Source organism: Rattus rattus, chromosome 3, assembly GCF_011064425.1.
Source record: "Rattus rattus isolate New Zealand chromosome 3, Rrattus_CSIRO_v1, whole genome shotgun sequence".
In the NCBI taxonomy this organism is placed as follows: domain Eukaryota; kingdom Metazoa; phylum Chordata; class Mammalia; order Rodentia; family Muridae; genus Rattus; species Rattus rattus.
In genome coordinates, this window is record NC_046156.1 from 163,208,539 (window position 1) to 163,234,654 (window position 26,116).

General features: G+C 36.2%; 1 protein-coding gene across 1 annotated transcript; it reads left to right on the forward strand.

Annotated features, from left to right (window-relative positions):
* LOC116895985 (60S ribosomal protein L6-like) lies at positions 1 to 26,116 on the forward strand. The gene is made up of 3 exons (XM_032897018.1): positions 1 to 729; positions 10,779 to 10,908; positions 25,995 to 26,116. Exons 1-3 carry the CDS (start codon positions 1 to 3, stop codon positions 26,114 to 26,116), a joined length of 981 nt encoding a protein of 326 aa, XP_032752909.1.

A 26,116-nucleotide genomic window follows, 5' to 3' on the forward strand; every position in this document is an offset into this window, starting at 1 on the left:
ATGGCGGGTGAAAAGGCAGAGAAGCCTGATAAAAAGGAGAAGAAACCTGTGTCCATGAAGGCTGGCGGCGACGCTGCTGCTGCTGGTGTGGTCAAAAGTGGTAGTCCTAAGGCTAAAAAGCTGAGGAAGAGTAAGCCCCTTTGCAGCCGAAACCCTGTCCTGGTGAGCAGAATTGGCAGGTACTCCCGATCTGTTACGTATTCCAGAAAGGCCTTGTACAAAAGGAAATACTCTGCTGCCAAGACAAAGGTTGAGAAGAAGAAGAAGAAGAAAGAAAAGGTCCTTGCTACAGTCACAAAAACGGTGGGTGGGGACAAGAACGATGGCACCCGGGTGGTGAAGCTTCGAAAAAGGCCTAGGTATTATCCTACTGAAGACGTGCCTCGGAAGCTGCTGAGCCACGGCAAGAAGCCCTTCAGCCAGCACGTGAGGAGGCTGCGCTCCAGCATCACTCCCGGGACTGTCCTGATCATCCTCACTGGGCGCCAGAGGGGCAAGAGAGTGGTTTTCCTCAAGCAGCTGGGCAATGGCTTGCTACTTGTGACTGGACCTCTTGCCCTCCACAGAGTGGAGAGAGAATATTTACTGTGTCACAGAATGCAGAGATCTCCATCCATTCCAGTGAGCAGTTGCAAATGTACATTTGCAATTGGAAATGTATCTACAAGAGGATACATTCTGGGACACACTGTTGTATATTATGGCTTCAATGATGGGATGTTTGCTATGGTTTGTTTTGCTGTTTTGGTTGTTGCTTCTTTTGTTTCTTTCTGTTTGTTTTATTTTGAGGGGCTGCAGCAAAGGTGAAGTGAGTGTATGAGGGGAAGAGAGGATATGTAAGACTGGTTTAAATAATGTGTAACACCAAAAGAATCAGTTACAAAAATTAAATTGTTATTTGTGTGTGTGTGTGTGTGTGTGTGTGTGTGTGTGTGTGTGTGTAACATGTTTATTCATGGTCTCTTCAAACATAAGGCATTGGATCATCCAGAACTAGAGTTAGAGGTTGTGTGAAAAACCAACATTGCTGATGGGCCTCAACCTGTCTTCTCTGGAAGAGCACCCAGTATTCATAAGTACTGAACCATGTTCAGCCAGTAAACGAATGTCTGTAAAGTCTAATATAGTTTTCTCTTCCTCATTCTCTCTTTCCCTTTACCCTCTTCCTCTCTTAGTATATTTGTCGCAGTTTTAGAAACAAACAGTGCAAATTTCAAAACAAACAAACAAGGAAAAACACCACTATCATAAACCCCCCGAAAACATTTAATTCCAGGATTTTCTGTTGTGAGTTAGTCTGTTTCTGGACAAAATCACCAACTCTTTTATTATATCAAAAAAAAAAAAAGTTCATGGACTTCAGGGGAGTACCACTTTGAAACATGGTTAATTTCTGCTGTTTTGTTTATTTGTTTGTTTTATACAGTATGAAGTTGACTCTAGAGGACATGTCAGAAAATAAATAAGTTATACTTTTTAATATTTTTAATCCTCAAAGTTTTCCATTTCTTTTACTTTGTTTACTTTACCAAGAGACTGCACCTTTTAGTGACATGCATTATTTATTGTCAAGTGAATACATATACATTATTTAGTGAGTGACACTAAGAGCAGAAAATTATGTTATTTTGATCAAAAGATTAAGTTTAAATGAAGAACTGTTTATTTTCTTTAAGTAGAAGATGTACTAAAATAGAAACACTTGAAATTGATGCTTTAAATTATGTCAAAACTATACAACATAACTAAGCTGGTAATAGCAAAATACTAATATTAAAGGTAGTAAAGAAATGACATGAATATTTATAATGTGATTATCAAGTTTCATCCAGAAAAACTTATATATTTTATATTTTAAGAAAGTACTATTGTTTTGTGTTCATTTTGAAAGGATAATGGATATTGAAAAAGAATACTAGAAAATTTATTTTAAGTAAGTGACATACATGTGTAGAAATTACATAGTCAGGTTATTCTCTACTATCAAATGCAAATATATTGCACTGTGGTTTCAGCACCATTTGTGATCAATGCTGACATTGATAAGTACCAGCAAAGATAATCTGAGAACAGCTTTTCCATTAATGTTGTCTGTCAGTAAAACACTTCTCCATATTATAGTACATTCAGAATTGTCTAATGTGGCAAAAGTATGACACTTATGTCTCAACAAACTCACTTTTACTTCACAACAATTTTATATTTGTTTGAAATAAAAATAATTCAGATTTTGTCGTGAAATGCCCATGGAAAGAAGGTCATGTCATAAGGTTATTTTTTGATCTAATGTTATATAATCATCAATAGTTGCTCATGACCACCACCTTAGCAATTTTTTGGAGATTAAGATATGAGATTGGTGTGTTTCAGTTTAGGCCTGGCAATCTTGCCTGTGACATGATACCCTGTCTTGCCTTTTCACAACACAAAATCAAAACAAAAGCAAAATATAAAAACTTTATTAGGAATCAAAGTTTTACACTTAACAAACTCTGGGTTTATCTCAGTAGTGTACCATGACCACAGCAGATTATCTATAAAGCAGTATACTGCTTAGTAATTAAGAAAGGGAGATGTGCAGCTCTTTTAACTAAGTATTTCAGGGTAATTTCAAATGGATATAACACAGGGAATAATATATCATGAACCACAATGGACACTGAGACGTGGATATTATCCCAAAAGCTCGAATTACCCAAGATACAATCCACAGACCACATGAAGCTGAAGAAAAAGGATGACCAAAGTGCGGATGCTTCACTCCTTTTTTCTTTTTTTTATCAATATACACTTCATTTTAGTTACCATAAAAACTGATATAAGCAATTATATTTAGAGCAGAGACTGAAGAGACAGCCATTCAGAGCTTCACTCCTTAAAAAGGGGAACAAAAATATTCATAGGAGTGGATATAGAGGCAAAGTTTGGAGCAGAGCCTGAAGGAACAGTCATTCAGAGCCTGCCCCGCATGTATGTATGTATGTATGTATGTATACACACACACACACACACACACACACACACACACACACACACAGCCACCAAAACTAGATAAGATTGATGAAACTAAAAAGTGCATGCTGACAGGAACTGGATATAGACGTTTCCTGAGAGACTCAGCCAGAGAATGTTAAATACAGAGGCGAATGAGAGCAGCAAACCACTGAACTGAGAATGAGACCCCCATTAGAGGAATTAGAGAAAAGATTGAAAGAGCTGAAGGATCTTGCAACCCCATAAGAACAACAATGCCAACCAACCAGAGCTCCCAGGGACTAAACCACTACTCAAAGACTATACATGGAATAACCCATGGCTCCAGCTTCACATGTAGCAGAGGATGGCCTTGTTGGGCACCAAAGGAAGGAGAAGCCCTTGGTCCTGCCAGGGTTGGACCCCCAGTGTAAGGGAATGTGGGGGAGGATGTGGGAAGGGAGGGTGGTTGGGAGGGGAGAGGGAGGGGAGAGGGAGGGGAGAGGGAGGTGATAAGGGGCTTATGGACAGGAAACCGGAAAAGGGAAAAACATTTGAAATGTAAATAAAAATATCCAATAAAAATTAGAAATTTTATAGTACATACCATTTTATTCATTTGCAAGTCAATGTGCTATATAAGAAATGGTTCTTATCATTCTCAAAAAAACCATGTAAATTGTAAACAAGTTCTAAGAAGGAAAATTTGCAAACATCATCATGGTTTCTTTAAAAGTTACAAAAATTACATTTATATGAAAAATGAACAAAGCATCTCTACATTATATTGGGATATTCAGAAACATTGTCCTGCACAAGTTATCCACAGTTTTATTTTTAGGCAAAAATATAGACACACACAGAGGGAGAGACAGAGAGAGAGAGAGAGAGAGAGAGAGAGAGAGAGAGAGAGAGAGAGAGAGAGAGGAGGGGGGGTAGAGAAACAGAGACAGATGATTGTGTAGGAAAGGGAGGGCTTCATATGATTTTAAATTTAATTACATGTATGCCAAATTTATTTATTTAGTTATACATTCCACAGTTGAGTACAATTTGGGAAAATTGAAAGTGTATCATGTTTAACGGAAAAAAAAAAAAAAGAACTATTAAGACTATAGGATTTCAGATTAAGCAACCAGAAAATAAATAGCTTACTGGTAATGATATAAACTTTATATGTTTGACAGAGAAGTTGAACATATATAGAAACCTGAGCTTGTGTCTCTGCTCATAATTAGAATTGATTTTATTACTGAGTTTTCTTCCAGTAGCAAAGAGCACCACTGGCAACAATAAGAATCAAAAGTAAAAAAGAAAAAAAAAAAAAAAAAAAAAAAGCTTTCTCTTGAAAAACCATGTTGTTCCCTGGATGAGATGTCCCATATTTCCTGCACTGGCACAATCCCTCTGTCCTCACTGGATTTGCTATGTTCAAACTTCAGCACAAGGCCAGTGGGAAATATTTCTGTCATGCTTTGTCACAAACTGTGCCTCCTCTGTCATCACTCTCTGCCCTTCAAGGGCTCTACTTTCCACTGGCTTCAGTGCTAGACATTAGCTTTGCAAATATCTAGGGCGTTTTGCAGACACTGTCTCTTTACTGGGGCCTTGGAATGCCATAATGCATCATTCAGACCAATAATTACCTTCCATCATTAATGATAATAAGAACTCATGAGGACAAGGCTCTCATGTGAACTACAAAACAAATAACATATTTGCTGAGCTGTTCCTTCTCTTCACTCTCTAATTGTGCTGACAACAGTAACAACAAATAGATGCACAGTACGGTTTCCTTTCATGTGATAGCCATGCACACCTTTTAAAAAATACTTTATTTATTTACATTCTCGTCATTGCCCCCTCAATACCCTTCCCACAATTCCTCATCACTTTCCTCCTTCCCCTTGCCTCTGAGAGATTTCCTCCCTCCTCATCCCTATCAGACCTCCCCTTTTCCTGTGGCCTTAAGTCTCTCAAATATGAAGAGCATCTTCTCCCACTGAGACCTGACCAGACAGACCACTGCTATGTATATACAATGGGCCTTGGACCAGTCCATGTATGTTCCTGGTTGGTGGCTCAGTCTCTGTGAGCTCCCTGGGGTCTGGGTTAGTTGAGGATGCTTGACTTCCTATGGAGTCACTCTCCTTTTCTGCTTTTTCAATCATTCCCCTAATTCAACCATAGGGGTCCCTGACTTCAGTCCAATGATTGGGTGTAAGTATCTGCTTCTGTCTAGTCATCTGCTGGTAAGGTCTCTCGGAGGACAGCCATGTAAGGCTCCTGTATGTAAGCATACATGACATAGTAGTGCCAGGCATTGCTGTCCATCCATGAGATGAATCCCATGTTGAGGTGGTCACTGGATTGCTGCATTTCCTTCAGTTTCTTCTCCATTTTTGTCCCTGCAGTTCTTTTAGACAAGAACAATTCTGGGTCCTAAATTTGCCTGTGGTTTAGCAACCCTGTCCTTCCAACTGAGGACCTATCTATGTACTTGAGGTGGACTCTTCCAATTCCCTTTTTCCAGTGTTGGGCACTTTGGCTAAGGTCACCCCAAGTGAGTCCTGAGAGTTTCCCAATTCCCAGATCTCTGTTATTTTGTAGAGGGTCCCTACCTCCCACTTTCCAAGGATCATTATTTCCATTCATTCTCTTAGCCCTCTGGGCTTCTCTCCTGTCCCCTTCATCACATCTCATTCTGTTCCATTCCCCACCCCTGCCCTTCTCTCACCCACTTGTGATTATTTCCTTCCCCATTCTAAGTGGAATTGAAGCATCCTCACTTAGGCATCTGTGTTGTTACATTTCTTAAGGTCTATAGGTTGTATAATGGCTAATATCCACTTATTTATGAGTACATACCATGCATGCCCTTTTGAGTCTGAGTTACCTCAATCAGGATAGTTCCTAGTTCCATCCACATTTGCCTACAAAATTTGTGTGTCCTCGTTTTAAATAAATGAATAGTAATCCATTGTGTAAATGAACCACATTTGCTATATCCATGCTTTGGTCGAGGGACATCTTGAATTATTTCTAGCTTCTGGCTTTTACAATGTAACTTACATAGTTTCTGGCTATGAATATGGTGGAGAATGTGTCCTTGAGGTATGATGGAGCAACATTTGGGTATATGCCCAAGAATTAGCTTGGTCTTCAGGGAGAACTATTTCCAGTTTTCTGAGGAACCATAAGATTGATTTCCAGAGTGGTTGTACTAGTTTGAAATCCCACCAGCAATGGAGTGTTCCTATTTTTCCATATCCTTTCCAGCATGTGATGTCACTTAGGTTTTTGATCTTAACCATTCTGATTGGTATGAGAAGGATTCTTGGTCTCTTTGATTTGCATTTCTCTGATGATGAGGACTTTGAACATTTTAAGTGCTTCTCATTCAATCAAGATTTTTCTATTGTGAATTCTTTTGTTTAGCTCTGTACCCAATTTTTAATTGGTTTATTTTCTTGTTTTTTTTAATATATTTTAAATATTAGCCCTAGGTTAGATGTAGGGTTAGTGAAGATTTTTCCCCATTATCTGTAGGTTGCTCATTTGTCCTATTAACTATGTCCCTTAACTTACAGAAGCTTTTCAGTTTCATGAGGTCACTTTTCTGAATCGTTGATCTTAGAGCCTGCATCATTGGTGCAGAAATTTACCCCTGTGCCAATGAGTTCAAGAATCTTTCTAACTTCCTCTTCTATTAGATTCAGTGTTTCAGGTTTTATGTTGAGGTCTTTGATACATTTGGACTTTGGCTTTTGGCAATGTGATAAATATGTATATATTTTCATTCTCCTACATGCAGATTGAGAGTTAGGCCAGCACCACTTATTGACAATGCTTTCTTTTATCCACAGTATATTTTTGGCTTCTTTGTTAAAGATCAAGTGTCCATGGGTATACGGGTTTGCTATTCCATTGATAGTATTGTCTCTGTAACAATATCAGTTGTTTTTAAATCTCTATTTCTATTTCTGCGTAGGACAGCTTGAGGTTAGGGATGGTGATTTCCCCTGAAAGTTCTTTTATTATTGAGAATTGTTTTCGCTATCCTCTTTTTTTTTTGTATGAAGTTTAGGGTTAAATTTTCAATGTCTGTAAAGAATTGTGTTGGAATTTTGATGGGGATTGCATTGAATCTGAAGATTGCTTTTTGCAAGATGACCATTTTCTCTGTTAATCCTATCAATCCATGAACATGGGAGCTCTATCTATCTTCTGAGGTCTTTGAATTCTTTCTTCAGGGATTTGTAGTTCTTGTCATACAGATCTTTCATCTGGTGAGTAATAGTTACACCAAGATATTTTATATTTGTGATTATTATGAAGGATGTTGTTTCTCTAATTTCTTTCTCAATCTATGTATCATTTTTAAAGAAAAGCTACTGATTCGTTTGAGTTAATTCTATATCCAGTCACTTTGCTGAAGTTGTTTATCACCTGTAGTAGTTCTCTGGTAGAATTTTGGATGTTCTTGATGTATAAGATCATATTACTTGCAAATACTGATACTTTGAATCCTCCCTTTCAAATATGTATCTGTTTGATATCCTTTTGTTGTCTAATTACTCTAACTAGAACTTTGAGTACTTTATTAAATAGGCAGGAAGAGAGTGGGAAATCTTGACTTGTCCCGGACTTTAGTGGAATTGCTTCTAATTTCCATTTAATTTGACATTGACTGTTGGTTTGCTATACATTGCTTTTATATTTTTTAGGTACGTGCTGTGAATTCCTAATCTCTCCAAGACTTTTAATATGAAGGGGTGTTGTATTGTGTTGAAGCATCTAATGAGATGATCATGTGGTAGTTTTCTTTGAGTTTATTTATATAGTATATTATATAAATGGGTTTTTATATATTGAACCATCTCTGTATTCCTGGGATGAAGTCTTCTGAATTATAGTTAACTTTGGTTTTGATGTGTTCTTGGTCTCATTTTGAAAGAATATTATTGAGTAGTTTTGCACTGATATTCATCAGCAAGATTGGTCTGATGTTCTCTTTCTTTGTTGGGTCTTTGTGTGGGTTAGGTGTAAGAGTAACTGTGGCTCCATATAATGAATCAAGTAGTGTTCCTTCTGTTTCTATTTGTGGAATTATTTGAGGAGTGTTGGTATTAGCTTTTCTTTGAAGGTCTGGTAGGTTTCTGCACTATATCCATCTGGCCCCGAGGTTTTTTTTTTTTTTTTTTTTGAGAGTTTATTTTTATGATTATTTCTATTTCTTTAGGGCTTATGGCACTGTTTAAATTGTTTACCTGATCTACTTAAATTTGGTATGTGTTATCTCTGAAGAAATCCATCCACTTCATCTAGATTTTCAAGTTTTGAATAGTAAAGGATTTTGTAGTAGGTTTGGATGAATTGTTTTAATTTCTCCCGTTTCTGTTGTTAAGTCTCCCTTTTCATTCTCATTTTATTAATTTAGATACTGTCTCTGTGCCCTTACATAGTTGGCTATGATTTTATCTATCTTGTGGATTTTTTCAAAGAACCAGTTTTTGGGTTTTTTTTTTTTTTTTTTTTTTTTTTTTGGTTGATTTGGCCCTGAGTTTGATTATTTCCTGCCTTTTACGGCTCTTGGTAGTGTTTGCTTCTTTCTAGAACTTTCAGTTGAGCTGTAAAGGAGCTTGCATGGTATCTCTACAATTTCTTTATGAAGGAACTTAGTTCTATGAATTTTCCTCTTAATGCTGCCTTCATTATGTCCTATAATATTTGTGTATGATGTGTCTTCATTTTCATTGAGTTCTATATTCTTTAGTTTCTTTATTTCTTCCCTGACCAAATTATCATTAGACAGAGAGTTGTTCAGTTTCCAGGAGTATATAACGTTTCTGTTGTTTTTGTTGTTATTGAAGTCTAGTCTCAGTCCTTGGTAATCTGATAGCCTGCATAGGACTACTGTAATATTCTTGTATCAGTTGAGGTCTATTTTTCAACTGATTATATTGTCAATTTTCGAGAATCTTTCATGATGTGCTGAGAAGAAGCTATATTCTTTTGTTTTCAGGTGAATATTCTGTAGATATCACTATTATTTTGTGAGGTTCAATGGGTGTTTTAAACTTTAGCAAAATTTCTTTTATGAATGTGGGAGCCAATGGATTTGGAGCATAGATGTTCAGGATTGAGACTTCCTCTTGATAGACTGTCCTTTTGATTAATATCAAATGTCCTTCCCCATCTCATTTGATAACTTTTGGGTTGAAAGTGCAGTTTATTGAATGTTAGAATGGCAACTCTAGCTTGTTTCTTTGGACCATTTGCTTGGAAACCTTTTTTCCAGCCTTTTACTCTGAGGTCATCTCTGTTATTGTCACTGTGGTTTGTTTCTTGTGTGCAGCAAATTGCTTGATCTTCTTTGTGTATGCAGTCCGTTAGCCTGCATCTTTTTATTGGGAATTGAGTCCATTGTTGCTGAGAGATAAAAAAGACATTTGGTTTTTTTAGCTCCTGATATTTTTGTTACTGGATGTAGTATTATACATATATGATTTTCTTCTTTTGTGTTTGTTGTCAAATATTTAGTTTCTTGTATATTCTTGGGTGTAGTTATCCTTGTGTTGGGGTTTCCCTTCCAGTATCTGCTGTAGAGCTGAATTAGTAAAAAGATATTGTTTAACTTTAGTCTTGTGATGGAATATCATGGTTTCTCCATCTATGATGAGTGAGAGTTTTGCTCATATAGTATCCTGAGTTGGCATTTGTGTTCTCTTAGGGTCTAGATGATATCTGTTCAAAATCTTCTGGCTTTTAAAGTCTCTGTTGAGAATTGTGGTGTAATTTTGATAGGACTGTCTTAATGTTACTTGGCGTTTTCCCCTTACAGCTCTTCTTGATCTGTTCTGTGCATTTAGTGTTTTGATTATTATGTGACAATAAAATTTTCTTTTCTCTTCCAGTCTCTTTGATGTTCTGTAGACTTCTTGTACATTTATAGCCAACTCTTCTTTTAGGTTAGGGAAGTTTCCTTCTGTGATTGTTTTGAAGATTTTTTTTTTGACCCAGTGATCTGTGATTTTTCACTCTTTTCTATTTCTATCATTCTTAGGTTTGATCTTTTCATTGTATCCTGAATTTACTGAAATATTTGGAATATGTGGAATATTTTAGGTTAGGAGCTTTATACAGTTTGTATTGTCTTTGACCTGCCAATATTTTCTAGGATATCTTCTATGCCTGACATTCTCTCTTCTTTCTCTTATATTCTGTATAAGAGAATTATACAGCTTGCATCTGTAGCTCCTGATATCTTTCCTACATTGTCCATCTCCAAGATTGCCTTGCTTTATGTTTTCTTTATTGTTCCTATTTCCATTTTTGGTTCTTGGACAGGTTTGTTCACTTCCTTCACCTGCTTGATTTTACTTTCCTGTATTTCTTTAAGAGGTTTATTTGCTTCTTCTTTAAGGGTTTCTACTTGTTTGTCTGTATGTTCCTATATTTCTTTAAGGGAGTTCTTCATATTCTAAATACAGGCCTCTATCATCTTCATGGGATGGAATTTTAAGTCATTATCTTGATTTTCATTCGTGTTAGGGTATCCAGGATTTGCTTCAGTGTGAGAACTTGGTTCCAATAGTGCCAAATGCATTGGATTTTGTTGCTTATGGTCTTGTGCTTGCCTCTGGTCATCTGGTTCCCTCTGGTATTAACTGGCCTGAGTGTCTTTCAGTGGAACTAGTCTCCTCGGAGGCAAGCAGAGCTCTAACTTGTGTTAGAGCTGGTCTTCTTGAAGGCAGGCAGCTTTGTCTCTGTTTAGTGTTAACCTCTTTCTTTTCTCTGGTTAGAGCAGGCCTCCTGTGCCCGTAACCACTGTGGAACTCCTGTTAGGATTGCAGGCTGTAGAATTTGAGTGGGTATCTGGATACTGGTCTGCTCCTGGTGAGGAAGTGGACCAGAAGGGAGATGAGGCTTGGAGTAGAGTTTGGTGAGATAGTTCCCAAGTCTCCTGAACTGTGTGAGTATTCCAGCTGGTGTGGTATTTGGGCAAAATTCTCACCTGTGTTCTTGGTCATTGCAGACCTCCTGAGAAGCATAGAGTCTGTAGCATTTGGGCCAGTTATCGGTCATACTGCTCATCAGTCACGGACATCTTGATACACTAAGATTTTATTCTTATCCACTTGCTAGTTAAAAAATTCTTGGTGTCTGTGTTATAATAACACCAAATTTTTGAAAGAAAATTCTATGATTTTCCAGTTGTCACCTGTCAAATGACTGACTTTTACCTTCTGTTCCTTCTTCACTTTTGTTTCCTACTTGCTGTAATAGGGAAGAGACAAAATTTCTTTTATTTTTGTTCTCTTTCTCTCTGCACATCATATCTTGCATTTTATCACATATATGAATATAAATAACATATATTATACATTAATCACATATGCTATGGAATAGGTTACATTTTTATTATATGGTATATTCAGACATCTGTCTGTATGTATTTGTGATAGTTTGAGTAAAATTGGCCTCCGGAGACCCATAGAGAGTAGCCCTTTTAAGGTCTTGTTAGCGTAGGTAATGCCTTGCTAAATGGTCACTGAGGGCAGGATTTGAGATCTCAGATGCTCAATTCCCATTCCATGGGTCAGTCTTTTCTTGCTGCCTAGGAACCAAGATGTAGAACTTGCCATGTTTGACTGCATGCCACCAAGCTTCCTGCCGTGACAATTGTGTGTGGGCTAAAGTTCTGAACTATAAGCCAGCTCCACCTAATTTTTTTAAAGTAAAAGTTGCATTGGTCATGACTTATTTTCACAGAAATAAATCACCAAAATAGTATTTTATTTATTTATAGTAGAAATTTCTTCTAGGTCCTAGTTGCTTAATACTCATCTGACAGGTGAGTTTGGAAAAGATCCTGATATACAAAGATACTATTAACTAACTGAAGTAGGTGCTTCTATACATTTGATACAACTTGTAAAAATAAGTAAACTTCAAATATATTCTACTAAAAAATCTTGGTTGGGATTTATAAGACTATATGAATATATTGGCTTAATATGGCTTTGATAACACCTAAAGTAGTAAAGTACAGGTTTAATAAGGAATTAAACTTCATGCATTATGCTTCTTTGATTAAACCTGTTTCTGAATCTCCATAAGATTTACATGAAAATATGTTTTGAGAATCAAATAAAATGCAAAGTTTTTTTTACAAGAAATCATAATTTGAAATTATTTGTGAAAACACAAGATAAATTTCCATTCATCCTGTTAGTGACAATCTGCATGATCCTAACAAGTTGCTCAGAATATTAATTCTTCTTGTCGTTAAAATAGGAATAAGCACGCATCCATCTCCCAGCACTGGAATAATACATTATGAGTCTTAAAGGAGTATTAAAAGTTGCATATCACTTTAAAAAGCATATTTTCATTTTCTTCAGTCCCCTGTGGAAGGCAAAAAGTTTTGTCTTGAGCATGCTTGCACATTCAGTATCATTTTATTTGTAGAAAGCACCGGTAATTAGTGAAGATTTGGAATTCATTGTCACAGCTTGTTCTTTCTAAGCTCTTACCCATATGAACTGCACTCATTTCCTTTGCACAGCTTGACCTTTTCTAATTAATGCACAGGAGTGCCTACCTGCAACTTACATTGACGTGCTGTGCCTATCAGAAACAGGAGAAAGTTCCAGCTCTACAAATTCCCTGAACACTTGCAGTGACAAAATGAGTTTTGAAAAGTTTGTGAGGAATGCTCTCGGTGCTCTTCTTTTATTGTTCTTGTCTATTTTCAGAAAAGAATACAATCTACTCTATAATTTAATATTTTACCTTTTTAAAAATCCTAGTAGAATAAACACTTTTAATTAGTCTTTTAAAGCTGCAGAACAGTATCTGGGTGAAAGTTTAGTGGGCAGTGTCCTTTCTTCTTGTCATATAGGATGCAGAAGAGAGTTTGGGCTCTCAGTACTATAAATAGACTGGAAACATCATGTTGATCTTTGTGTAATCCTAGTGCATAAGAAGCAGAAGCAAGTGGTCTTCAGCATAAGCTATAAGGCTAAAATAACAAAAAAGAGGAGTTCCTGGTTGTGACAGGTCCTACTTCAAAAAAAAAATAGTGGAAGACACCCAGTATCAATGTCACATGTATGCACATACACTCAAATACATAGAAGAATATGTGTACACACACACACACACACACACACACACAAACATTTATATATTCATGCACATATACCACACTTCCAGTAGAATATATATATTCATACATATACACATGAAACATACTTCCAGTAGAAGAAAATATTTTGCTAAAGGACAGAAATGGTGACTTTAAGACAAATTCATGTGACTTACTTACTAGATCTTATCCAACAACAAGAAATAATCTAAATTTGTCTAGTCAGCAAATTTTATGTACACCTTTCTATTTTATTATTCATTATGTAGAACTGAAAATTTGAAAAAGATTAATGTATAACCCTAAACTCAAATGAAGGTAAAATACATCATAGGTTACTGCTATTTCATGAAGTGCAGCATATGTTTGGTTCACTTTAGAAGCTCTTTTTCTTGATGAATTTTGGATGTTCTGCACATGGTTACAGAGTAGGCCGTTTCTCCACCAAGGCTTTTGACATCTTTTAGAGCTGCAGTAAAGTAATCTTAGAGCAGGTGATATAAATATCCTGTTTAGGGCTTGGAATGCAACAGTCAGAACAGCTTATTCTGGTTCTCCAACCTATCAGTATCTCGTCAGTAACCACTCACTATCGAAAATTATGCTCTCTAGACCAAAGTAGAAAGGATTGATATTTAGTGGACATTGCATGGATATTTAGAAGTCAATTTGACAGACTCTGAGAACATCACAGAAGAGAGAGAAGGAAACATCAGAAGAGTCAGGGTGTGAGCAGGCTGCTGTGAAAAGCTAGATACAATATGACAACTGCATGCAAAAACTCTTGGCAAAAGTTGTAGAGGAGTGGGTACATCTCCATTCCTCCCTGCACTGGAGATGGATGGCTCCTGAGTCCCAACCTCTCCGTGAGGAGCTATTGGCAGTTCATAATTGCTCCGGTAACCAAAGATGCATTTTTAAGTACTGTAGTCACAAATACATTGTCAGACACTGAGAAACAATATCCACCTATGCTCAAGCAAGCAACCCTAATTAAATTCAGTGGGTCACACATATCCCCTTAAAGAGACATGATTGGGCGGAGGAAGGGAGGTTTTCAGAGAATATATCTAGTGGGGAATATTATCAAATACAAGTCTAAGATTACCCAAACCAATAAGCATTAGAGACATTTAGAGAATACCAAATGGTCATAAATTAGATTTCTGAATATTTCTAAGTACATCTCTTCAGCTGTGCTTTTGAAAATCAACCACAATTATAGGCGATGACCCCCGAAATGCTGCATATGGAAGCTGTGACTTCCACTACTTCCATACACACCCATGTATGAACTTTTATTTCAATGATTCAATATGTGAATCTTCCTTAAGGGGAGAGGGATTTTAGTGGCAATACTGTTATTCAAAACTGACACTTGGGGTTGGGGATTTAGCCCAGTGGTAGAGCGCTTGTTTAGCAAGCGGGAGGCCCTGGGTTTGGACCCCAGCTCCAAAAAAAAAAAAAAAAGAAAAAAGAAAAAGAAAAAACTGACACTTACTTTGCCCTTCTCATAAAAGAAGATAACCTCAACTAAGAGAGAGATGTCCTTAGAGGCAGGGGCATAATTACTTGTTATTAGAGGTGAACTTGGCATATTTCAAAATAGTGATATTACATCCATACATCTGGTAAAAACTGATTAAAACACCACTTTTATTCAGTGTCAGTTCTTCATTTGAAATAAAAGAAAATTATAGTAGAAGTAAATTTTTATGTAGCTGAGAAATGACAAAACTAATTTTTATTTCATATTTAAATTTGAGAAAATATAAATGTTGCCACTGTTCCCATTTAATTACATCCCATTGTTATTAAAGTTTATGTACATAGCACCAGTCACATGAATTTTGAGTATATTTTGCTTCATTTTATTTATTTAAACTTTCTCTGAGGCTGAGACCCAATGGTGGCCTTGAGACACTTACGTTCTAGCAATCTGCCTACCTCAAGGTTTTAGGCTCACAGCCTTCCTTTCTGCTGATTCACTTCCCCATCGTCCTCCCGTTTCTCCCCCCATTCCATCCCTCCTGATCTTTTCCCTTTTTGTCTCTCATTAGAAAAGCATACTTCTAATTGAAAGCAACCAAACATGACAAAATAAAACAGAGTAAAATGAAGTAAATCCATCACACTGAAATCGGCCATGCCAGCCCAATAGAAGGAAAAGAGTGCCTAGAGCAGGCAAAAGAGCCTGAGAGATCCACTTGTTCACATGATCTGAAGCTGCATAAAAATGCTAAGCCAATAGCTAAAATATATATGCACAGGTCCTGGTGCAGACCCTTGCAGGCCCTGTGCTTGCTTTTTCTGATTCTATGAGCTCATTTGAACCTTATTAATGGGTTCAGAGGGCCTTGTTCCCCTGATGTCTTCCATCCTCTCTGTCTCTTACATTCTTCCCTTCTCTTCTGTGAACTTCCCTGAATTCTCAGGGAGGGGATTGATAGAGACCTCCAACTTAGATTCTCCACATAACGTCTGGATGTGCTTCTCTGCATTTGTTTGCATCTTCTGTTGCGGAAAGCCTTATGTCTAAGGACTGAATAAGGTGTGATCATAGCAGAATATCTTTAGGAGCGTGTTCTTATTGTTTTGTTTTGTTGGCCCAGCAATGTTTTGTTTTATTCTAGGTTTCTAGGCTATCTATCTAGTCTGTGGTTCTTGCTTACTGGATGCTGGTTATGGATTCCTTGAGTAGTGGACCTTAAGTTAAATCAGGCATTGGTTGGCTGCTCCTGCCAGTTTTGTGCCCCCAAAATATTGTAGGTTCAAGGTTTTGTGGCTGGGTTGGTGTCCACATTTCTCTTTTAGTAGCCATCACAGTAACTTCCCAGACCAAAGAGACTGGAAAGAGAAAAGTTTCCATGTAGGCAGCAACATGACTGCTCCATGCTCAGTGAGTTGTATGGGTATTGTTATTGGCAGAGAGGATGGTTTTCAGTATTCAGAGTAAAAAAAAAAAAAAAAAAAAACTTTGGCAACAATTTATGTTGCTTGGGACTTTCTCTAGGATACATGTGGCTAACAACTCAGTTGAATGCAACCCATTCCCTCCAGTGGGTGCCTTTCCTGGCTTTAAGAGATGGTAATTTGAAATGCCATATTCCCATTACTAAAGATCCTAGTTAGGATCACCTTCATAGATTCCAGAAAGCTTCCATTTTACTAGGATTTCCCAAGAGCCTTCAAATGCCCCCTTATTTCAGTTGTTTCTCCCTACACCCTCACCTGAATTGACTGCTCCCATTTCCACCTGTCCCTTGAGGAATAGCACTCTTCATCCCCTCAGGAAGCTCCATGCATACTCCCTTAATCACTCCTCTTCACCCCTAGCTCACCATGAGTCTATGGATTATAGCTTGATTATCATATTTAGTTGCTAATATCCACTTATAAATGAATACTTAGCATATTGATCTTTCTGGATCTGTGTTACTCCTGGTGAATATTTTTTTATTTCCATCCATTTACCTGCATATTTCAGGATGATTTTCTTTAAACAGCTGAGTTATATACTTCATTATGAAAATATATCACATTCTACTTATGTATTTTATCACTGAGGAACATCTACGCTGTTTCCAGTTTCTGGTTATTATAAATAAAGCAGCTTTTTTTTTTTTTTTTTATTAACTTGAGTATTTCTTATATACATTTTCGAATGTTATTCCCTTTCCGGTTTCCGGCAAGCATCCCCCTCCCCCTCCCTTCCTTATGGGTGTTCCCCTCCCAACTCTCCCCCCATTGCTGCCCTCTCCCCAACAGTCTAGTTCACTAGGGGTTCAGTCTTAGCAGGACCCAGGGCTTCCCCTTCCACTGGTGCTCTTACTAGGATATTCATTTGCAACCTCGAGGTCAGAGTCCAGGGTCAGTCCATGTATAGTCTTTGGGTAGTGGCTTAGTCCCTGGAAGCTCTGGTTGGTTGGCATTGCTGTACATATGGGGTCTCGAGCTCCTTCAAGCTCTTCCAGTTCTTTCTCTGATTCCTTCAACAGGGGTCCCGTTCTCAGTTCAGTGGATTCCTGCTGGCATACGCCTCTGTATTTGTTGTATTCTGGCTGTGTCTCTCATGAGCGATCTGCACTCACATTTTGATCATCCGTCTTGAGTTTCATTTGTTCTAGGCATCTAAGGTAACTCAAGCATTTGGGCTAATAGCCACTTATCAATGAGTACATACCATGTATGTCTTTCTGTGATTAGGTTAGCTCACTCAGGATGATATTTTCCAGTTCCAACCATTTGCCTGAATTTCCTTAAAGTCATTGTTTTTGATAGCTGAGTAATATTCCATTGTGTAGATGTACCACATTTTCTGTATCCATTCCTCTGTTGAAGGGCATCTGGGTTCTTTCCAGCTTCTGGCTATTATAAATAAGGCTGCGATGAACATAGTGGAGCACGTGTCTTTTTTATATGTTGGGGCATCTTTTGGGTATATGCCCAGGAGAGGTATAGCTGGATCCTCAGGCAGTTCAATGTCCAATTTTCTGAGGAACCTCCAGACTGATTTCCAGAATGGTTGTAGGCAGTCTGCAACCCCACAACAATGGAGGAGTGTTCCCCCTTTCTCCACATCCTCGCCAGCATTTGCTGTCACCTGAGTTTTGATCTTAGCCATTCTCACTGGTGTGAGGTGAAATCTCAGGGTTGTTTTTGATTTGCATTTCCTTATGACTAACGATGTTGAACATTTCTTTAGGTGTTTCTCAGCCATTCGGCATTCCTCAGCTGTGAATTCTCTGTTTAGCTCTGAACCCCATTTTTTAATAGGGTTATTTGTCTCCTTGCTGTCTAACTTCTTCAGTTCTTTGTATATTTTGGATATAAGCCCTCTATCTGTTGTAGGATTGGTAAAGATCTTTTCCCAATCTGTTGGTTGCCGTTTTGTCCTAACCACAGTGTCCTTTGCCTTACAGAAGATAAAGCAGCTTTTAAATGTTGAATGTAACTTAATTAATGTAATTTAATATTAGATGGGTGGATTTCATGTTGGCTTCTTCTCCTTCTACTTACAGCACTGAAATCCTAACATAGGATAACTCATAAAGCCTTAGAGACTATCTAGTGAAGCTCCTTTGAGTGTGCCATTCAGTATGTCCACGAGTGGAGCCTGATCATTTCTGCAGTCACACTTTTATTAAGTCAGAGACTCTGTGGCTGATAACTATCCCTAAGTCTCAAGCTGGCCCACGGACCTTTGGGAAAAACCAAGTAGTGTCTGATATGAAGTCTCATTTCCACTCCTAGGATTTTCTGTCTGTAAGCTTGCAAAGCTACCTCACTTGGATAATAAAGCATGTTTGATTTCGGTATGATGAATAATCTGGACAACATGGCCACAGCTCCTGTGACAACATGTCTCAGAGGTTTTTAAACAGCACTGTCCATTACATTCACCAGAGCAGAACACTCAGATTTCCTTTGCAATATCAACATGGTATCATCTGGTACTAAATATTCTAAAATTTAGAGAAAGATAAAAATGAGCAGAGTGAGAGGGTGACTGGGAGTGGAAAGTGGGAAGGGGAGAGGAAAAGGCAGGGATGGAGGGAGAGGTCGCATTCAAAAATTCACTGTGAGGTAGGAAACAAAGGACCTCCAAATTCTTTCTAGATATATGGGTTTAGGTTAGTGTTTGCTAGTTTCTTAGTAAATACAAGAGATAGTTTTTGAAATTAAAATGAAATGCTATACCCCGTCTTAGAGCAGGACCTGAAAATATAAACATTAGTATTACTGGACACAATCTTTTACATTCATATTAATGATAAGATATATTTATGGAAATAAGCTAACATGTATTTCCTCTGGATTTATATAATGAAGTGACCATTTATAGTGAATTTTCTTTCAGTAAGTAAAGAAATAACTTTCTGACATCGATGCCCGTGAGAGAAACATTTGGGAGAAAATAAAACAGATCTGAACTGAAAACATTTATTTCTCAATTACAGGAAAAAGCACATTCTATTTATTTCGGAAATGTTCTACAAAAAACATGCATTAAGGTGATAAAACTGCTGGAGAATGGATTGCATATTTATGATCTTAAAGCCTGTGCACATTTGAGGGGATTTGTAACAGTTTGTTCTAGTTCAGTTTCCTGTTGCCACTTAGAATTCCAAGCCACAGCGTAAGTGCTCTGGAGATGTGTACAGGTTCTGAGGATTCTGCTCATATTTCAGCTCCTGTTTGTACAATAAAACATTTGCCACTGATATACTTGGAGTTCTTTTTCATCATGTCTGAAAATAGTTACAGGAAAGAGTTTTAGAAATTACTATTGCATATGCAACTTGATTCACACAGTTTTCATGTTGAAGATGGTGGTTTGCATTTATGGAACTGTTTGAAATTAACAGAAAACTTGGTCTTCTGTGAAGTCTTTTTTTCTTTTTCTTTTGTGACTGTGACATTTACTCACTTTGGTGAATTTAACCTTTACTTTCAATATTTACAGATTCAGATGTGATAGTTTATTTAGATAGAATGGTGATATGAAATATATTGTGTACTCAGAAAAAATTAGAAGTATATACAGACACTATTTTCTTGTTTTTGTGTTTCCTCCCAAGCACCTGTCATAGCTGCTATCTTTTCAAGTACTAGAAAAGGCTAGGCGTCACTTTGCTGTGTTCCATGTGTGCATATGATTACCTGGTAAGTCATAGATGTCATGGCAGTCTGATTCTTGTTTCTAAAGAGTCTCTCTCCTCTCTCTTTCTCTCTCCCCTGCAATTAGCACAAGTTCCTCTGCCATAATCTTCAGGTCAATTTCTTTGTCTTTGTAAAATAATTTCTTCCTCTGAGAATACTTTTCTTTCCATTAGGGTGCATTATATGTTATACCCTCATGTCTTTAACTTAGTGAGGCAGTACTGCTCTCTCAGGTCCCCGTCTTGCCATGATCTGCAGATGGCTGAGGTCCGGATGGGAAATTGAAAACCCCACGGAGCCTCTGCTGGTCCACTGGAGCAGCCAGAACAGTTTCTCTGGGGTATCCCACTGATTTATCTCGTCTCAAATAAATTAAACGAGGCTGTTGATGCAGATACCTTCCTTTGTGCACAGCTATTCAGTTGGGAAACTTCCCTGCAATCAAGAACTAGACCTGGTGACATAAGAATAATCATTTTTTGTTTCTAGTGTCTCAGGAGACATGATTAGGAAAAGGTGTGATGATGCATAGTAGAAAGAGGACCATGGAGACAGTGACAGAAAATCTGCCACATTTTCTTCCTAGAGATCTCCAATTCTCTTTGCACTTGCCAACTCCCTTATGAAGCTTTTGGTTTTTGACCTTGTCAGATGGGCTTATATGAATTTAAAAAAAAATAAAAAAATAAAAAATAAAAAAGTAAAACAATTCTCAGAGAGCCTTACATTCAAAATAGTCAATAGGCTCTGAGATTTATAGAACTGAACATTTGTCATATCTCATACACATTTCACTCAACTTTGTTGCCTTTAACTGCAGATGTTTGAAACATTCAAGCAGCAAAATATTCAAAATTGAGTAACCAAAATTCATGGCTATATATATTAATCAAGTTAATATTTTTACCTCAATATAAATACTTCAATGCCTCACCGTATTTATACACAAGTATTTAAAACTGTAAAATTTACAATACTCTTATGGTGTACCTTCCTTTGTATAGATTCGACTTTAAAGAAGAAAGAGCCTTCTTCCTGGAATAGTTTAGACCAAGTTTGAGTCCAGACTTGCATCCTCCACTTCTTTCCACTCCTGCTTTCTGTAAGTTGTGAACTATAGTCAGTGTCATATATATATGACTTGTATCTGTCCGTAGTGTCTCTCCTTAATAAACATATTTGCTTTGCATTTTTAATCCTTACATAAACCATGGTATGGGGTAAAATTTAAAAAAAAAATTAAAAGAAATGTTTAAGAGAGGCTGAGTTAAAGAATTTACCGATGCAATCTAACAGACTGTACTAGAAGATGTAAACAAATGTTTTTTTTCTGACATTTATGAGATGTTTCTTTTATTTAAAGTTGCTTTCAAACACTTAGCTGCTCTATGCAAATTCACAAGCATGCACATGCCTGTGCACACATTCATTAATTCTCTCTCTCTCACTCTCCCTCTCTCTCTCTCCCTCTTCCTCTCCCTCTCTCTCTCTCTCTCTCTCTCTCTCTCTCTCTTCCTCTCTCTCTCTCTCTGTATCTCTCTCTCTCTCTCTCTCTCTCTCTCTCTCTCTCTCACACACACACACACACACAAAATCTTATTTTAGGTTTCAGGGAGTGAAAGACTCATAGTTTAAGCTTTAAACTATGCATTTCACTTAGGTTGTAAATCCTGATTACATGGGAAGTAACAAACATAGATCGTTATTTTGTATTCTAAGTACAAATAAACATATCAGAATGAATTTACTATAGAATGGCAATTTCCATATTTTTAAAAAATATGTCAAGACACATTATTAACTTGGCTATGTAGTCTGGCTAAAGTTCAGGTTTGAAAGGCAACTGGTGGATTCAGAAAAATGTATTTCTATACATGTGCAAAAATGATAATCACAGACAGAAAACATATGTGTTCATTTTATTTAAAGTAATTATTTCTAGTATAAACCATTGATTCTTTGTTTCAGTGTTTTATGTTATAAATAAAGGGAAATTCAAAAACATTACTGCATGCTAGTTACTATTTCATCTTCAGTTCAAGTTGCTACAGGGCATGCATTATTCATTTGGATTTTTATATAATCTCAAATTCACTTATTGTCTTTTCTTGCCTTCCAGATTAATTCTACTTAACTTGCTGTGAGTGTTCTCATGTGTATGCTTATCATTAGTTGTGGTTAATCTTAATTTCTTTTATTTAGAAGGAAAGTGAAATATTAGAAAAGTCTAAATTGATTCATAATAAAAATATTATGTAGTAGTACGTAAATACCCTTGATTGTTGTTTGTTATGAACTGTTTTTTGTTTTGTTTTTTTTTATTTTCCCTGGTTATAAGGGCACAGAAAGAATACCAAAAGTTTTGAAAGTATAACTGATAAATAGTATTCACAGTTGAGGAAACTCCAATGCTAAGGCTATTTATGTTAAGCTTTACAAAAATGGCTGAAACTGAACTGAAATAAGACGGAGGATGTGACATCACAAATTTCTTGGCCTATTGTTAAGAGGGAAATGATCCAAAGGGTAGCATACAAAAGAATCCATCTTTTTGAAAATGAATCATTGCCCTGAGAGTCTCAGAAGGATTCAGAAGTCATAAAAGTGCATTTATTTTTGCAAATTGATGTACATCCAAGGTAATATAATTTCTCTATGCACACAGCTAACAGATACATTTGTACAGCAAGTGATACCAATGTTTAACTGTATCTGTTGAGAACTGAAACTTTCTAAGGTGTTTTTCCACTGTCATTTAAATGTTGAGAATTATAATTTACACATTATTATCTAGAAAAGTCTATAATAAGCTGCTATGAAATGATGAATATGAACAGTACAGAGAAAGAAGAAAAGTCTAGAAGGATATCATATATATGTATATATATATGTGTGTGTGTTTGTGTGTTTGTGTGTGTGTATGTGTAAACTTATACTTTTCTTTTAAAATTGCTATACAATTAGAAAATATAAAATCAAATTAACATTTTTATTTGCTTTTAACTTTGTTCATGGTCTGTATAATGTAGAATATTTCAACTTTTCTATTGCAAATTTGCCAAATATTACATTTTAGAGTTTTTGTTTTAAAGTCTTCTTCACATTTCTTATTTATGTTTTACTAATAATTTTATTTTGTTGTATTTAATAAAATTGTCGCTTAGTTGAATAAAAATAACTATGTCTGATCTGAATATGTTTTTGAAGCCACATTGTAAATGCATCTTCTGATTAAATTTCATATTGATTTAACTATATGGCTTTTACTGATATATAGTTTTAAATATATGTCACCAATTTAAGATTTTCATTTACTAGATCAACACTGGGATTTGCTAAGCAGGAAATCTGTTGTTGCACAGAGGTGAATCTACAGTCCTAAAGCATTGTTCATTTAAGTACAATTGGCATTTTAGACATTCACAATAAGGAGATTTATGTTTCAAAGATGTTTTAATAACTTATTAACATGCAGTTTCCATGCAATTTTAAAGGAAATGTATGATGATGTGTCTGTGGGCAAGTGTAGGTATGCTGTGTCCATGATTCCATCAGAGATTATTAAAGTTGAAGTTCAGCTCTGTATGTGATTTTTCTGCCTAAGAATGTATTCTCAGTGCTTCTGATTACTCATTCACAAGATTATTAATGAACCTAAGGAATTATGAAATTGAATCTAAAATGATCTTTAATATTCTTCTCATAGACTGATAATTTATATTTTATTATTCATTAAAATTAATAATAGTACATTCTCTACATTTGTTACACTTGGGTTAGTATAATTATGTTAACAAATGTTACCCACCACAACCTTCCATCAACCATCACCTGATAAAAAATTAACTGATGTTGAAAAATGCATGTGTGTGTATTCTAAATTTAATTTTAAATTACAGAACCATGCACCCTGCTCTTGTGTTGGAAATAGAATCAATTCTGCTAGTTTCTGCTCAGATGAATTAGTCCTTCATAAGCTTTGATTGGAATATCACTTAGTAGATTAATGTAACTTCAGCCCATTACACATAATGGTGGCCAGATTAATTCACTGACACTTTCAGTACATTCTTGATAGTAAACCAGGGAAACATTAATTAACTTGCAACACTACATTATATTGCATATAGAAGTGAACCACGAGTATATATTATGCAAATCATCCCTATGTATTTTCAAAATATTAGAAAGTGCATTGTACAAGTTAACTACCATGAATTATGAAATTATTAGAAATTAAGTTGCACACCTATACTCCAATAGTCTCCAACAATTTCTATAGCTGTGTACTATTAAGGTCCATGAGTAGCTGAAGAATGATTGCCCAGACTCAAATAGTATGTAAAAGCATAGAGCATTTATTAAACAAATTCCTGCATGCAGAGATCCAGTTCCATTGGGATGGAAGGACCCTCACTGAATTGGCGGATTCAATTTTAAAACCCAATAGAGTAGCATTAGGGAGGGGTAGGTGATCTATTCCTTGATCTGTGTGTTCTATCTCTGGGGAAATGAGGGATGCTATGATTAGATAGAGCCTTGCTTCAACCATACTTGACTGACCTGCCAAGGATGGGTATCTCTTGACTTTTTAGCTCCAAGCTTGGCTAATTGTCCTTTTGCAGGCTGGGGAGACATCTCTGACTTAACCACTTCCTGAAAGTAGAAACTCACGCCTGGTCTCCGGAACTGCCATTTTGCAACCTTCCATGGAGTTAGCTTGTCTCAGTCCAAGTCACTTCTTACAGTAGCTTCTAACTGAGGAAGGTATACCCTAATACACTGAGTAATGAGGGCCAAAGTAAGTGTAACTATAAGAAAATATATTTAACTTACTAACTTTAATAACCTAGTATAACTATAAAAATTTAATTTATTAAATATAATAGCCTAATAAAAGAGATTAATAATACAATATAATGCTTTGAATAAAATTTAATGTATGTCAATAACAGAAGATATTGTGAGATAATTTTCACAATATAAAACAGAAATTTTATGTTCAGAACAATGTTTTTAAATGCTTTTTCTTTAAAAACAAATTATTGAGTTTAGCCTCTTTACAGTTTGCTGATTGTTTTGAAACACAGATAAATGTTAAAGCTTGGTGCAGAGAGAAATATAACAGTATAAATTAAAAGTGACAGCTTTTAGGCACTTATTTCCTTGTTTTTATGATTTTTGTGGACACCATCTAATCAAATAAGTTGTTTGGTGTATGAGACAAACCTACGTTTTGGTAAACTGTATAACCCAATGCCTATGGGCAACATATTTTTCATATTTCCTTAAAACACTAAATAACATAGTTCCTCGATTTTTAAATTTATCAATATTGACCTTTAGCTGCAAAGCACTCATGTAATATCTTTATTGCCATTAAAAATGTTTATACGATACTAAAAGGAATATTTTATACTCACAATCAGAGATAAATCTTTCTTTGTAAATGAAACCATAACATCTGAGAAGCTTCCAGACAACATCTTTTTCAAAGGAAATCATGGCTGATAAAAAATAGCCTTTAAAATGCTTATTTAGAACAAAAAAACACTCTAAAGTATATAAGACATCTTGAATATGTCTTATTTATTTTGAAATTCAGGTTGAATTTTCTTTCAAACATGGCAGTATTAAATGGTGGGTCTTTGAAGAGATTTATATTTTTTTCACCAAGAATTTTTTTTTTTACCTAGATTTCAACATGAAAATGGAAGTGGGAGGTGTTCGTGAAGAGAAACCAGAAAAAGTGCATGAACAAAACAAAATCAAACTACAAGAGGCATGGCTGACTCTAGTTGAAATGAGCAAATTCTCAACAGACTGGAACATATATTTTAAGACTGTTAGTAGAGCCGACTTCTCAATACCTATTCTACAGATTTACTTACTTTCAATGTTACAATACATTTGATTGTTCACGGGGAGTCTAGATGGCATTGTTTCCGCTTCCATTGTTACTTGTCAGCCAATTTAATATGTGTCACATTTTAAGTTATCTAGTCTCAGGTAGTTGGTTATAGAACCAGAAACTATACTAGGCCTCATTTATATTCTCCCAAACTGGAAGACCCTTTGAATTCTTGGACATCATTTATTTCAAATATCAAATCTGATGGTAGAACACAAAACAGCAATAGGGTAAGAGTCTACTGTTAACTATGTGGATGTGAAAATATTCCATAAATGTGATTTTGTTTTCTAGGAAAGAAGACCAAGAAGGCTTCCAAAGCCAATATCAAAATGGATCTAAAGTATCAGGAAGGGATACTTGCTCGAGCTTTTGCAATCCCAGGAAGTCGGATTACGCTAGATCCCTTTGTGTAA